Source organism: Zingiber officinale, chromosome 2A (assembly GCF_018446385.1).
Source record: "Zingiber officinale cultivar Zhangliang chromosome 2A, Zo_v1.1, whole genome shotgun sequence".
Lineage (NCBI taxonomy): Eukaryota > Viridiplantae > Streptophyta > Magnoliopsida > Zingiberales > Zingiberaceae > Zingiber > Zingiber officinale.
This window is the reverse complement of record NC_055988.1, coordinates 108,119,461-108,134,514: the sequence shown is the minus strand read 5'-3', so window position 1 is coordinate 108,134,514 and position 15,054 is coordinate 108,119,461. Positions and strand designations below refer to the sequence as shown.

At 37.4% G+C, this 15,054-nt stretch overlaps 1 protein-coding gene across 1 annotated transcript; it reads left to right on the top strand.

The window, feature by feature from the left end:
* The first annotated feature begins 3,682 nt into the window (after positions 1 to 3,682).
* LOC122043888 (subtilisin-like protease SBT4.3) lies at positions 3,683 to 8,079 on the top strand. Its single transcript, XM_042604453.1, has 11 exons — positions 3,683 to 3,764; positions 5,141 to 5,163; positions 5,258 to 5,349; positions 5,422 to 5,513; positions 5,599 to 5,836; positions 5,941 to 6,454; positions 6,573 to 6,658; positions 6,734 to 6,943; positions 7,025 to 7,136; positions 7,222 to 7,435; positions 7,535 to 8,079. The coding sequence occupies exons 1-11, from the start codon at positions 3,683 to 3,685 to the stop codon at positions 8,077 to 8,079; spliced, it is 2,208 nt and encodes a 735-aa protein (XP_042460387.1).
* The last annotated feature ends 6,975 nt before the right edge of the window (positions 8,080 to 15,054 follow it).

Here is a 15,054-nt window from a genome sequence, read left to right as displayed (position 1 = left end):
TACTATTATAAACTGCGTGGTGAATGTTTTTATTTATTGTTATTATTCCAGCCGCCTGTGGCTGAGGTATATGAGATGTAGAAAAGTTTCAGATTGTCCACCGTACAGGGGAGATGCTGCCAAAATTTTCTCGGACAGGGACTCCTCTGGGGCATGACAGAGGTGATTGAAGTCAAATAATTTCAGACATTGTATTTGCTATAGCTTTATATTCTGTCTCAGTGCTTGAACGAGATACTGTAGGTTGCTTTTTCGAATTCCATGAGATAAAGTTCCGTCTAAGAATATTACATATCCACTAGTAGAGTGTCTATCTTCGGGAGAACCAATCCACATCATTATAACATGTAAATTTTGAGACGATTGGCAATATAAAAGAAGATCATGTAGAATAGTACCTTTGAGATAGCGAAGTCTTTTTTTTAATATTATCCTAATTTTGTTCAGTTGCAACATGCATGAATTAACAAGCATGATTTACTACAAAGGTAATATCAGAGTGTGTAATAGTGACATATTATAAGGCTCCAACAATACTTCGATAAATCTATGGATCAGACAAAGAAGGAGAGGATGAATTTGTAAAGTTGTTTATAGTAATTGGTGTAGAGATCGGACGTGCTCCATCCATTTTGGCTCTTTGGAGAAGCCCTAGTAATGTATTTGCTCTGAGAGAGAAAATAGTCTTCCTTATGTGGAATAAGTTCAATACCAAGAAAAAAATGAGCAATACCCAAATCTCGAGTAAAAAATTCTTGATTGAGAAAACTCAATAAAGTTGTGATACCCTTCTGATCATTGCCGGTTATCAGGATGTCATCCACATAAATAAGAAAAAATAACTTAGATCCATCATTATATTTGTGGAATAGAGATGAGTCGGTCTTTGATCTAGAAAATCCTTGAACATGTAGCCAATTAGATAGTCAATGAAACATGTACGAGGAGCTTATCTAAGACCATATAAGGATTTCTTAAGTTGGCAAATATGAGACGGAAATTGTGGATGAATGAATCCAAGTGGTTGCTCCATAAATATAGTTTTGTCAAGATGACCATAAAGAAATGTATTTAAAATGTCTAATTGTCGTATATGCCAATTAGAACTAACAACTATCGATAATAATAGTCTAACAGATGTAATTTTGATGACTGAGCTAAAAGTGTCATTGAAGTCAATACCTGATTGTTGACTAAATCCTTTGGCTATAAGTCGAGTTTTGTACTGTTCAAGAGAACCATCAGCTCGATACTTAAGACGGAATACCTATTTTGAGTACACAATATTCATGGAGGGAGTGCATGGAACTAGACTCCATGTTCCATTGTGAAAAAGTGGATCAAATTTTGTAGTCATTGCACTATGCCAATTTGGATTCTTGATCTCTTGTGTAAAGCAAGTTGGCTCAATAGATTTTGAAGAAATCACTAGAGCTCGTGGAAGGGGATGTCGAGTTGTCATTGGTGAACATCGTGTATATATGTCACTCAAGGGAAGCATGCGATGAGGAGATTATCATATGAATCACTTGTTGATGACGACGAGAAAGTAGACTGACATGGTGACTTTGATGATGGACTTGTATTATCTTCGATTGGTGAAGCTTCGAAGATTGGATCTATAGTTTGAGGTGATTCTGATGATATATGAGAGTTATTAGAGAGTTTCATAACAGGACCTAGAATGTCATCACTTTTGATAATATTAGGTGGCATCAAGAAGGTGCTACCTGTATCTGGAGGAGAGATCAAAGAAGTTGCTGAAAAAGGGAATAGATACTTCTCAAAAGTAATATGTTGTGAAATATAAATTTGTCCTGTTCGTATATACACAACGATAACCATGGTGCAACTTGTTATAATCAAGGAAAACGCATTGTAGTGAACGAGAGTAAAGTTTGTATTTAGAGTATGGCGTAACCATGGTAAACATAACCAAAAATTTAAAGAAAAGTGTAATAAGGAGTTTGATTATAAAGTTTTTTAAAAGGACACTTATGATTGAGCAATGGAGTAGGAAGTCGATTTATGAGATATATGGCAATGCTAATAGCTTCATTCCAAAATTTACGTGGAATTGAGGCATGATGAAAAAGAGCTAAGACAGTTTCGATCAACTATGTCTATGTTTTCTCTTAGTAGAGTCATTTTGTTCTAGAGTGTGAGGACAAGAAACTCGATCAACAATTCTACAAGAAACAAGATGATGATAGAGAACTTGATATTCGCCTTCCTAATCAAAATAAAAAGAGAGTATTTTACGATCAAAATATAGTTCAACTTGACTTGAAAATTACATAATATATCTAATAAATCAGATTTCCTTCTCATAAGATAGAACCAAGTATACTTACTAAAATGATCAATGAAAGTAACATAATATGAGAAATCCTAGTTAGACAAAATAAGTGCAGGGCCCCAAACATCTAAATGAATTATTTCAAATGGAAATTAGAGACATGATCAGATAAAGAAAAAGGTGACTTATGACTTTTAGATTCTATACAGACTCTATATGAATGAGATGGAGATGAGGTAAAGGAAGTAGGTAAACCATATCTATTGATGATTGACTGAACAATGTGAAGAGAAGGATGATCAAGTCGAGTATGCCAAGCTGATTTATTTATGCATTCACCAACAAAAATTTTGATTGAAAAACTTTAAAGATAGTAGAGACAAGTTTTGATTCTCCCATCAAACACAATAGTATTTGTTCCTTTATCTTTTATAAGATAATGATTATGATGAAACTAAAAAATGACATTGTTATTAAGACAAAACTAGCATGAAGAGAGTAAATTTTTAGTGATGGATGTAATATGAAAGACTTTGCGCATGTGAAAAGTATGATTAGATAAATGAATATATATGTTTCCAAGATCAACAATTTGCAAACATGTATCATCGCCTACTTGAACCGCATTTAAGCCATAATATGACATTAAGTCTATAAGGATATTATAATATAATGTGATATGATAAGTTGCTACAGTGTCAATATACTAATTAGTAGATGAAAACTCTAGGGTTTTACTATGAGTAGCCACGGACGAGAGGACTTTAGGATAGACTTGTGAAGCAGTTGGTTGTCTTAAAGTTGTAGGACTACCGATAAAATTTGAGTCAAATTGTCTAGGGTATTGAATACCAAAATGTTCATTTCTGAGACAAATTTGACATTTTCTCCGAGTATATGACCAATCAAATCTTCTAGAGCATTGATTTCTAATATGACCAATGATGTGATAAATTTGAAATCGATCTGAACTTTGCTTTTGGTCTCCTTAATGTTGTTGAATATTTGACATCTAAAGTAAAATAACTTGTCCTGTAGATGATGTTAACTTCTGCAAATTGTGAAAGAGATGCTCCTTTGACTAGGAGTGGCAGAAAACCAGACGGCGGCAACAAGCTCGTTGAAGTCCAGCAGCAAGGACAGAGACAAGGAGGAACTTCTACCTTGTGGTCGGCGGTTGTGGATCGAAGTTCGGCAGCAAGGAACCTGGCTGAAGTCCGGTGGGCTACTGCTCACTGGGAGAAGTCTACTTGCGTGAAGGAGATGATTGAGATGCCAGATGATCCTCGTCGGTAAACAAGAAGGATGAAGGCAGGGGGTCACTGGCAGAAAGGAAAAATGCCGAGCAGCTCTCGCTCGGCTCGAAGAGGGAGAGTTCAAGCGATGGCTTTGCAGTTTGCACCTTCTGGATGGGAAGAAAGCGAGGATCTCGTCGACTCGAAAAAAAAGTTGCGAGCAGATGGAGGTAAGATTTCTGCTCGCCAGCAACAAGGGAACAACTTCGGCGACAACAGTCATGTGGTCGGTGAGGAGTGGGATCGTTGTCGACACATATTTATTATGATTGTGATTTATCTATGTATAGAATAAAAAATATTATATTACATTTCGAATTTAAGAATTTTAATGAATGTAATTAATAAAATATTATATTACAATTTTATTTCATCAATGTAAACTATACAGGTATTTTGAAAATTAAATGGCCGTTTAATAAATATGAAACTTTGTAGTATATCATTTAAACTTCAAAAACGCCCTTGGTAAAATGTTGCATTTGATTTGGTTCACAATTCACACGATACAATAAAAATAACTAAAATAACTATTTTTTTTTTAAAAAAATACATAACCAATAAAGATTCAATTAGTTTAATTAATAAAATTAATTAGATATAAAATAAATATTATTTCAGTTGACGGTAAATATTTTAGTCATAAATTAAACAATATTTCTTTTGTTAAAGTTTAGGTTCTAATTTTGATTTCTGAAATCATTAACATTTTTAAATTTAAGAATAATTAAAATAACATTAAACCCATAATATACTAATTTCATATTATGTTAATACAAAAATGCGAAATTTGTCCCAAATTATAAGACTATTTCATTTACAAATATGAAAAAAAATTAATCAGTCTACATTTACACCTTTATAAGAGAAAAAATTATTATGGAAATTAATCTGAAAAAAAAAGTTAGCACTGTTCTAGGCACATATCTTTTTTACATTAAAAAACATTAATATTTTTTATAGAAAAAAATTATGAATACAAAATCATAATATTTAAAAATTATCTTAATATAATTATAATAATAAATAATTATATTTAGTGATCAAAATTTGTTTGCTGATATTTTAAAATATTTTATTAGCTAAAGTTTAATATAATTATGAATCAAATTTAATATAATTACTAGTTAAATTTTTATATCTGCAAAATTCATTTCGAGGATAAAAAATTAAAAATATAAGTCAAAATTATTTTTACTATGAATGATTTTAATTATCAATTAAAATTATTTTTTATTGATAGTTCTAAATATTTCATTGGTTAAAATTATATTTGTTTAGTAAATTACCTGTACAATTTATTTTAGCCCCTAGAATTTTGCCAATAATCATTTCTATTCTAGCAGTGACACCGCGACAACTGACAATGTAATTCATCATGTCCATTAATCCTAAACTCTCCATTAGTTGGCATCCATTATAAAATTCCATGTACCTTGATGGACATTGACAGAAACTCATAGGATCGGAAGAGTAATGACTTCTCTACTTTCGCATCAAATTTCTCTTGCCTTTTTCGTATCCTTTATTCTTTTCTTTACGTCAGCATCTTCAAATGAAGAAAGAAAGGTAATTCCGAAGTTTGTAAATTTGCATTTTGAAAACTGTTCTTTAATCTGTATTATTACAATTAATATTACCATACATCAATGTCATCCTGTAGGTATATATTGTGTATATGGGAGCTCAACACTCATCCCAGTACCCAACCTATGAATTCCATCTTAATTTGCTTAAAAAAATTCTTGTGAACAGGTAATAAATTGATGTATATATAAATATTATATATTTTATCAAATTCTAAGACTAAAACAATTGATAATGCAGCTCGCCTAGTGAGTCTTTGGTGTATAGCTACCAAAGGAGTTTCAGCGGATTTGCTGCCAAACTTTCTATAGATGAGGCAAAAAAATTAAGCGGTATAATTTCCATTGGAGGGAATAGTTTGAATTGTAGATATGTTATAAATTAATGATAATTTAACACGAATTAATTATATTGTAGAAATGGAGGGAATAGTTTCAGTGTTTCATAGTAAAACGCTGAAGCTTCACACGACGAGATCATGGGATTTCCTCAACTTCCCGCAAAGAGTAAACAAGAATCCCATACTGGAAAGTGATGTCATCATCGGAATGATCGATAGTGGAATCTGGCCGGAATCCAAGTCCTTCAACGATCAAGGATTGAGGCCTCCGCCTAGGAAATGGAAGGGTGCTTGTGTAAATATGACATGCAACAAGTATACTGATAAAATTCGATCATTTGCAATATATATATATATATTTGACTTGATTTAAAGTGGTTACTAACATAAATTTTTGATTGATTGAATTATTAATTAAGTAAAATCATCGGGGCGCGCTACTACAATAGATTTTTAGGTGATTACAAGTTGAGCGAGCCATCTCCACGCGACTTTGAAGGTCACGGGACTCACACAGCATCCACTGCCGCTGGCCGGACCGTCTCCCACGCCAACCTCTACGGCCTCGCCAAGGGCATGGCCCGAGGGGCAGTGCCGTTGGCGAGGCTCGCAATATACAAGGTGTGCTGGTCGTTCGGGTGCACAGATCCAGACATCTTGGCGGCATTTGACGATGCGATCTCCGACGGTGTCGACATCATCTCCCTGTCTGTCGGCCATTCCACCGCCGCGGATTACTTCCGGGACTCGATAGCTATTGGCTCCTTCCACGCCATGGCGAACGGGATTTTGACGTCGACCTCTGCGGGGAATGCAGGGCCATACCATGGCACAGTCTGCAACGTGGCACCGTGGATGTTGGTCGCGACTGCGAGCAGCATCGATAGGCACATCATAGACAAGGTGGTCACCGGAGACCATGTGTCCACTTTGGTGAGTAATCAATTAATGCAAAAAACTTGTGTTAGTACGTAGTCTTATTTATGTGTTATTCGTAGATCATGTTGCATGAAAATAAGAAATTATTATTAATCTCGGTGGGAAAATGCAGGGAGTTTCTGTCAACACGTTTGCGACAAAAAATAGGGATGATCATCCCTTGTTCTACTTGCAGGGAAATGCAACTACTTCACCAGGGTATGAAGATAATGCTATATATATATGCGGAATGATATATTCAATAATTATCAAACTTGTCTATTGCTGTTTCAGGGATTGCACTGCTTTGCCAGATATAAACATGGTGAAAGGGAAGATTGTTCTCTGCAAGTACTTCTCTGACGAAATTTTTAGTACAGGCATTAAAGGATTGATATCTATAGATGACTCTTCACTTGACGTTTCCTACTTATACCCAGTTCCATTCATTACAGTCAGTTCCTTGGATGGGCTCAAACTTTTGAGCTACATAAACAACACTAAGTGAGTGTTTATTTATAATATTTCGTAAATAGAAATCATAGGTAGTAGTATTAATCCGTGAATATATATGATCTTGGCCAGAAATCCCGTGGCCAACATCCACAAAAGCGAAGAAGTTTTTGACTCCGAGGCTCCCCTGGTTGCTTCGTTCTCATCGAGAGGCCCAAACACCATCACCCCTGACATCCTCAAGGTCATTAATTCATCATTCAGTTCGATTATTTTGGCATATATATATTTTTATTGCAACTTGGAAATGTTTATGTTTGCATATGCAGCCTGATATAAGTGCTCCAGGAATTGACATTTTGGCCGCCTGGTCACGGGTTGCACCAGTGTCAGGCATCATCATCGACACAAGGGTCGTAAAGTACAACATAATCTCGGGCACTTCCATGGCTTGCCCCCACGTAACCGGCGCCGCCGCCTACGTCAAGTCTTTCCACCCAAATTGGTCGCCGGCAGCCATCATGTCGGCGCTCATGACGACAGGTCTCATGACTAAACATTATATATACCTTTGTTCTTCAACCCTGTTTTTTGAAGCTAGAGAAATTTCTCATTTTAATTTGTCGTCCATGCTTTATACAGCCAAACCGATGTATCCTTCGGCCCGCCAAGACGAATTATCGTATGGAGCCGGGCAACTGAACCCGGTGAAGGCCGTCCACCCAGGTCTTGTCTACGACGCTGGTGCCAGTGACTACGTGCAAATGCTCTGTAACTCAGGCTACAACGAAACCATGATCAGGATCGTCACCGGCGACGCCAGTTCCTGCTCTGCCAGCAGCAATGGAACGGCGAGGGATCTCAATTACCCTTCCATGGCCTTACATGTTCAGTCCGGTAAAGCCTTCGCCGCGAAGTTCTTGAGAACAGTGACCAACGTCGGCGGCGCCCGACGCTGCAGGTACAAGGCGGAGGTCTGGGCTCATCACAGACTTAATGTGGTGGTGAATCCTAGAAAGTTGAAGTTTTCGGAGTTGAAGGAGAAGAGGCAGTTCACTGTGTCGGTTTCAGGCGGGCCATTGCCAGGGAACTCGACGGTGCCGGCGACGGTCATTTGGTCGGACGGGAAGCATCAAGTGAGGAGTGTGATGGTTGTCTACACGGATTATACAGATTTCTTTTCTTGATTGATCAATGACAATGTGTAAGAAAATATTATATTACAATTCTATTTTGTCAATGTAAACTATCGTTTGATAATTATATTAAAATTATATTACAATTCAATGTTCTATTTTGAAAATGACATTTTTATAAATATGAACACTAAAAAAAAATTAATTTAGAGGCGGTTTTAAAACTAACCGGTGATTTAAACCATCCAGCCACTTCTAATGCATACCTTTAGAAGTGATTATTAACTGCTTGTGAATATTTTTTATAGACGGTCCTAAACCGATACATGCATGCATAAAGACGACTTGTAGAAGCTGTGATTGACCGTGCGACATAGATATCGATAGAGGCAAACTTCGGTAAGCTTGCTCGTTGATTTCGATAAAGGCTAGGCTTGCAAGGTTGGCAAACACTCTCTATCAGGTTCGATTATGAACTCACATGTATAATTCCTAAATGAACACTTTGATCTATGGTTATATCTAGCGCATGTGTGCATCTTGTATGTGTGTGATATGTTAGTTGTAATAATTTAGGAAATTATTAAAGTTCTATTGTTTGTTTTTTAAAACAAATTTTTAAAATACGTATCCGAAAATCCAGCAGTGTTCCTTTAGGTTTATCTAGGTGATGATCCATAGTCTCTTTAAATAAATTCTAACAATTAAATAAATTATTAATAAAATGAAAAAAATAAAAGTAAACTTAAATAGTGAAATATATTATTACCGCGGCTCGTTTTGCCTCATCATCAAAGGAAGAAAATTCACATATTTCCTCAACTCAATTGTTGTGTTCCAATATGACTTAGTTTTCTACTTCTCTTGAGATTAATATGATAACAAATTCACATTTAATACCAAATATTAACAACATAAATTTGTATATCTGCGCAATAACTTATATTGCTAATTTACACATTCCACCAAAAGCTAACTATATACATTATATTCATTGTAATCAATATCTAGAATCCCATAAAACCTTAGAACTTCAAGGATAAGAGCATTAAAGTGTAAAATAGTAAATGAGCAATGAGAAGCTAACTTAAAGGAAGAAAAGAAATAATTTGATTTTTACAAACTTATTCCAATGACGAAATACTAGTGTGTTCCTGTGCATGAGTCTCTTTCTTTTTGTTTGCATTTTCTCTATTGATTTTTGAAGTTCTCTGACATAAAAATTTATAATAAAATTATAACATCTATAAACATATATCGAAAGCAATTAATATTAACTGTATCTCAGTAAACTTCCAATAGTTATATAAAACTTTCCAAATTTGAAGCGCCAGCCCATGAGGAATGGGTCATATTGCAACAAGCTCTTCTAGTGGAATATTTGAATCATATGTTATAGCATTCACTTCAGTCCTCCACCATCTCCATGTGGCCCCCAATATTTGCATTATAACTCTTCTATGTCAATTGGGGATACGGAAATGTGCCTATAAACATAAAATGAAATATGTTCATGCTTTAAATTCAAAATTGAAAACACTTGTCAACTTATAGTAACAAGTTTTCATGCATCATTTAACTTATTTATCGGCATTTTAATTTAATCTAAAAAGTTTAGAGGCAATAGTACAAGTCTATTCCATGCAATAATCCTAATAAAATTTACACGCGTCAGTTGAAGATCACCCCATAAGGCTATCCCCTTTTATTAAATTTTACTACTAGCACATGATCGGGGTGTAATTCATGAATATCTCTCATAATAATCTTGCCACGTCTTCTTTGTTGAGCTTGGGATGAAGAGATGACCTCATTTTCATTTGAAAAATATAATTTTCACTTAGTGCTGCAAAAATTATTCACTGTTTATATCCAAAAATATTTTTCACCTTGGTCATTAACCTTCTCATTTTGTGTATCATTTTGTATCTTCAATTGTGAATAAAATGTTGTCTTGTGATTCATTTTCATCATCTTCTCCTCTGGTACTCATCTTTAGCTATTTTGGATTAGCTTTTGTATTCCTTTGTTTGCTATTTTCGAAAGTTACCTAAAAATAACAATATAGAATTGTATGATGTTAATCACAAAGATACAAAACAAATAAATATTGTAATTGGGGGTGGTGATATATTCCATCTATCTTTGAATAGACATAGGGCACTAAAAAAATACAAGATATTTTATCCACTCAATCTAAATGCTTATTCAATCTATCCAAATTAATTATGTGTCAACCACTGACTCCATGCACCATTAGTCAAAGAAAATTTGAATATCTCATCTAAAAGAAATTCTAATTTAGATACAAGTATGTTTCCATTCTAAGTACAAGCTGCTAGTATAGATTGTTGGTGCAACCTTAGGTCAAGGTTGACCTGGTTGACCCGACTCGAGTTGACTTGACTCGAGTTGTATTTTGATGTTTGACTTGGGAAGATTGTTGATGCAACCTTAGGTCAAGGTTGACCTAGTTGAGTTGCATGTTGATGTTTGACACTCGTGAGAGAGTTCTATTCTTGATATGGGACAAGAATAGATGTTTGGGAGATTATTGGTGCAACCGTAGGTCAAGGTTGACCTGGTTGACCTGATTCGGGAAAAAGTCCAAGTATGGAGACTTGGCAACGGAAAAGTCCAAGCAGGGAGCTTGGCACTGGAAAAGTCCAAGTATGGAGACTTGGCACTGGAAAAGTCCAAGTATGGAGACTTGGCACTGGAAAAGTCCAAGTATGGAGACTTGGCACTGGAAAAGTCCAAGCAGGGAGCTTGGCACGCGAAAAGTCCAAGTATGGAGACTTGGCACGGGGAAAAGTCCAAGCAGGCACGGGAAAAATCCTAGTGAGTGAAGCTAGGTGAAGGTGAAAGTCACAGTGAGTGAAGCCGGGCATTGGGAAATCCTGGTGAGTGAAGCCGGTGAAAATCCTAGTGAGTGAAGCTAGGTGAATGAGAAAGTCCTAAGCGGGATGTTAGGCGGTGTGGGAAGTCCGGTGAGTGAAGCCGAGCGGTGGAGAGTCCGGTGAGTGAAGCCAGGCGGTGGGAAAGTCCTAAGCGGGATGTTAGGTAATGTGGAAATCTGGTGAGTGAAGCCGGGAAGTCCCGGTGAGTGAAGCCGGCAAGGAAAAATAGATGGATCGGGGATGATCGGACTTACGGTGTTGGAAAGTCCAAGTAGGTCAAAGGATTGACCGGACACTTGGCGAGGAATTCTAGCAGGTCAAGGAGTGACCGATGCTAGGAATTAAGTACCAACAGTCGAGGTTGACCGAATGTTGGTTTGGGAGACTTAGGACTTGGTTTGGGCAAAAACCAAGCTCGGGATCGGTCTGCAGACCGATCATCAGATACTTGTGTCGATCGGTCCGGTGACCGATCGGATAACAAACAGAAGGCAAGCATCTGATCGGTGCGGGGACCGATCAGGGCTTGATCGGTCTCCACGACCGATCGAGACGCCGGGAGAGGTGGGATCGGTCTGTGGACCGATCCGTGCCGATCGGTCCACGACCGATCGAAAAGCGAGACCCATACATGTCTTTTTGTACTCTGGAACGGTTCAGTAGGTTCCCTGATCGGTCCACAGACCGATCAGGGCACTAGCCGTTGCGACGCAACGGCTAGATTTCTTCTCCGCTGGCTTCTGTCTTCGCAGGTATAAAAGGATCGAGGTCTGTGCATAGACTCTGCTTCTCTCTTCCTGTTCTAAGTGCTGCTGTGCTTGAGCTTTGTTGAGCTCCTCTGAAGCTTCGCGTGAGCTTCCCGACTGGAACAGCTGCTGCTGCTTCATCCGGACTCCATCGACGAGAAAGCAAGATTGGTAGAGTGCTTGTGTATTCTTATTGTATTTCTTGCTTACTCTTTGTTCTTGTACTCTTTGTTTGCTGTTGCAAACGTTTGTGGCGAGGTTTCTCCACCCACAAGGAGTATATTGTATTAGCCGGTTCTCCGGGGACTCATCCACCGACGGATTGACTGGACTCGTCCACCTTACGGACACGCCGAGGAGTAGGAGCCCTAATCTCCGAACCTCGTTACATCCTCGTGTTAAGGTTTGGTTTTCTTCTCTTTCGTTTCTTTGTATTTTCCGCTGCGACTAACCTAATTGTAGGAAGAAACGAGAGCGATTTGGGGCGGCTATTCACACCTCCCTCTCTAGCCGTATGAAGGATCCTAACATAGATGAAGGAGGAACCTAGCACACACATTCAGAACACAAGCTAGAGATGGATCAATTTGGAGAAGACATCACCATTCCACCCTTCTACAACGACAACTTCGCATATTGGAAGGTAAGGATGATGTATTTTCTTAGGACTAATATGTGGAACTGGTTTTGTGTACAAGAAGGGTTTACTCCTCCAATGGATAAAGAAGGAGAGCCTCTAGAGAAGAACAAGTGGACGAAGGAACAAGTCCACCAATTCACGATCAACAATGAGGTAACTAAAACAATTGAATTTTCATTACCTACTAGTGTTTTGTGTAAGATAGGTAAATACAACAATGCCAAGGAGTTGTGGAACAACTTGGCAAAGTTCCATGAGGATAGCTCAAGTTCAAGCCATGAAGAGGAGCTAAGTGAGCCAAGTAGCTCACATCATGGAGGGAGCGAATTGGGAGTTGAGGGCTACTCAACATCCAAGGAAGAAGAGGAGGAGAGTTCCTCTTGTTCAAGTTCGGAGCAAGAAGAAGAGGCATCTACCTCCGGAAGGGATGAGGAAGAGAGCTCACACCCATGCCCAAACCTAGGTAACTCAAGCATTTCAATTTCAAATAAGTTACATATAATATGCTTTGAGTGTAGGGAGTGTGGACATTACAAGAGCAAATGTCCAAAGAGAGTTAGGAAGACTCCACCGGCACCAAAGGTCAAGGAAGCCGGAGTCCCAACACGCAAAGGCAAGAAGCACGTGGTGTGCTTTCAATGCAAGCAACGGGGACACTATAGGAGCCAATGTCCGAAGGGGAGGAAACCTCGCAAGGACAAGAGATCGAGCACATCGATAGGGGGAGCTAAGGCAAACCCTAAGGTATCTTTTAAGGCTCATTCGTGCAATTCTAGTAGGATACATGCTAGTAATTTTATTGCATTAGTCAATAATGATGAGCATGTTAACACTAGAAATCAACACATGTGCTTAGGTGCTAAACATGTCAGCCTAGATAGGGATACTACTAGGAATGCTAACCCTAGGTTTAACACTTCTAAGGTTAAGGATAACCTAGGTAGGAATCCTAAATCAACTAGACATATGCCTAGGAATACCTCAAGGAAGAGTGATAAATCAAAAATTGAGGTATTAGAGAAGGAGAATCAAGTCTTGAAGTCAAGACTTGATACTTTAGAAAAGACTCTTAAGAACATGGAGAAGTCATCTCTAGGGTTTAAGAGTCAAAAACCCAAGTCCAAGGACAAGAAAGGTTTGGGTCACAAACCTAAGTCCCAAATGGTCAAGCCCACTTATCATAATGTTCCATTCGATTATGGAACAAAACCTAGGGCTAGGAAGACCATTACCAAGGTTACAAGGGGAGTCACCCCTATAGTTGACCTTGACGAGACCCAAATGACCAAGGCTTCAAAGCCTAAGAGGGTCATTAGGAGGGTTGCTAGGGAAGTCATCCCTAGTGAATATTTAGTGAACCCAATGAGCTCAAATAGGTATTGGGTTCCTAGGAGCATCTTCTCTACCCCATAAATGGGTTAGAGAGTGTCAACTCCAATAAGAAGGGTAGTTAACCCAACTTTGAGGAAATTGACACTCAAGGAGCATTTTCAAGGTTTTTGGAAACCTTTGAAAATGAAATGGAATAATCTTTATCATTCACTCCTTGGAAGAGTAAAGTGTGCCAAAGTGAGAATATATTAATCTTACTTTAATGTGACACAATTTGGAAAAACCTAGAGAAATATCAAATTGGGATTTTGATATTCTCTTAGGTAATCAAGGCAATCCGGGCCTTAATTTAGAAGTGCTACTCTTGTAGAATTTCAAATGATATAAATCAAACAAGAGATCAAGAAATGCCAATTTGGGTTTTGACATTTTCTTGGAGCACTTTGGGCAATCAAGGGTTAAATTTTAGGTTAGCAAAGTGGTTAAGGATACTTAGATAGGTAATCTAGGTATATTTATTTATGCTAAATCTTGCCATGATTGTTTACCCTCACATGTCATGACATCATGTTTAGTTTTATTATCATTTGAAATGTCATGATAATGCTTAGGCTAGTTTATATGTCATGTGTTAGTTTAGTTTCAAACTTTATGCCATGACATCATGACATTGGCACATGTTTTCATTTATGATACCATTTTATGCCATGTCATCATCTCTTGCATTAATAATCAATTGAATTGATTTAAGGACAAACATATAATTTGATATTGAGATCAAATTGGTGTTTAGAAAATGCATGAGAACTTAGCCTAAGTTGACCTTAACCCATATCTCACATCAAAATTGACTTGGATGTGTTTGATACACTTTAGATGTGTGTGAGATATTAGGATCATGAGTTAGGATCAAGGTGCATAGGTTTTGTACCTAGATGAGCCTAATTCAAGAAAATAGGGATCATAGGAAAGCTTGTGTACAAGTCATGTACATTTAGCCCTAAGATTATGGTCCTAAATTCAAATGGTTTTAAAAGCATTTTAAAATTGATTTGAAAAACCTTGATGAAGCTTTCCTAGTGATAGCATTCTTCATTGAGCAAGATGATACAAAGATGACTTAACTTTGAACTATTTCAAAGTTTTGAATTTTGTATCAAGATTTGAAAATGGAAACTATTTTCATAGAAAACTATTTTTCCATGATAATGTATGTTATGAGGAATGTATCCTCAAAATTTCACAATTTTTCGAATTTTCTGGAATTTATTAGGGGTTTCTGAATTTCGGGAGAAGAAAAATCAGAAATCCCTGTGATCAGTGTCTGGATCGGTCGCTGGACCGATCCAGGGAGGGCTAGATCGGTCACCGATCCAGAGTGTTGTGGATCGGTCCGGTGACCGATCCA

Bases quoted from the DNA above. Each gene is read 5' to 3' on its own strand.
- LOC122043888 (XM_042604453.1), top strand. From the start codon at position 3,683: ATGGCTTTGCAGTTTGCACCTTCTGGATGGGAAGAAAGCGAGGATCTC. The intron at 6,455-6,572 runs GTGAGTAATCAA...GGGAAAATGCAG, and splicing joins GAGACCATGTGTCCACTTTG to GGAGTTTCTGTCAACACGTT. The intron at 7,137-7,221 runs GTCATTAATTCA...TTGCATATGCAG, and splicing joins TCACCCCTGACATCCTCAAG to CCTGATATAAGTGCTCCAGG.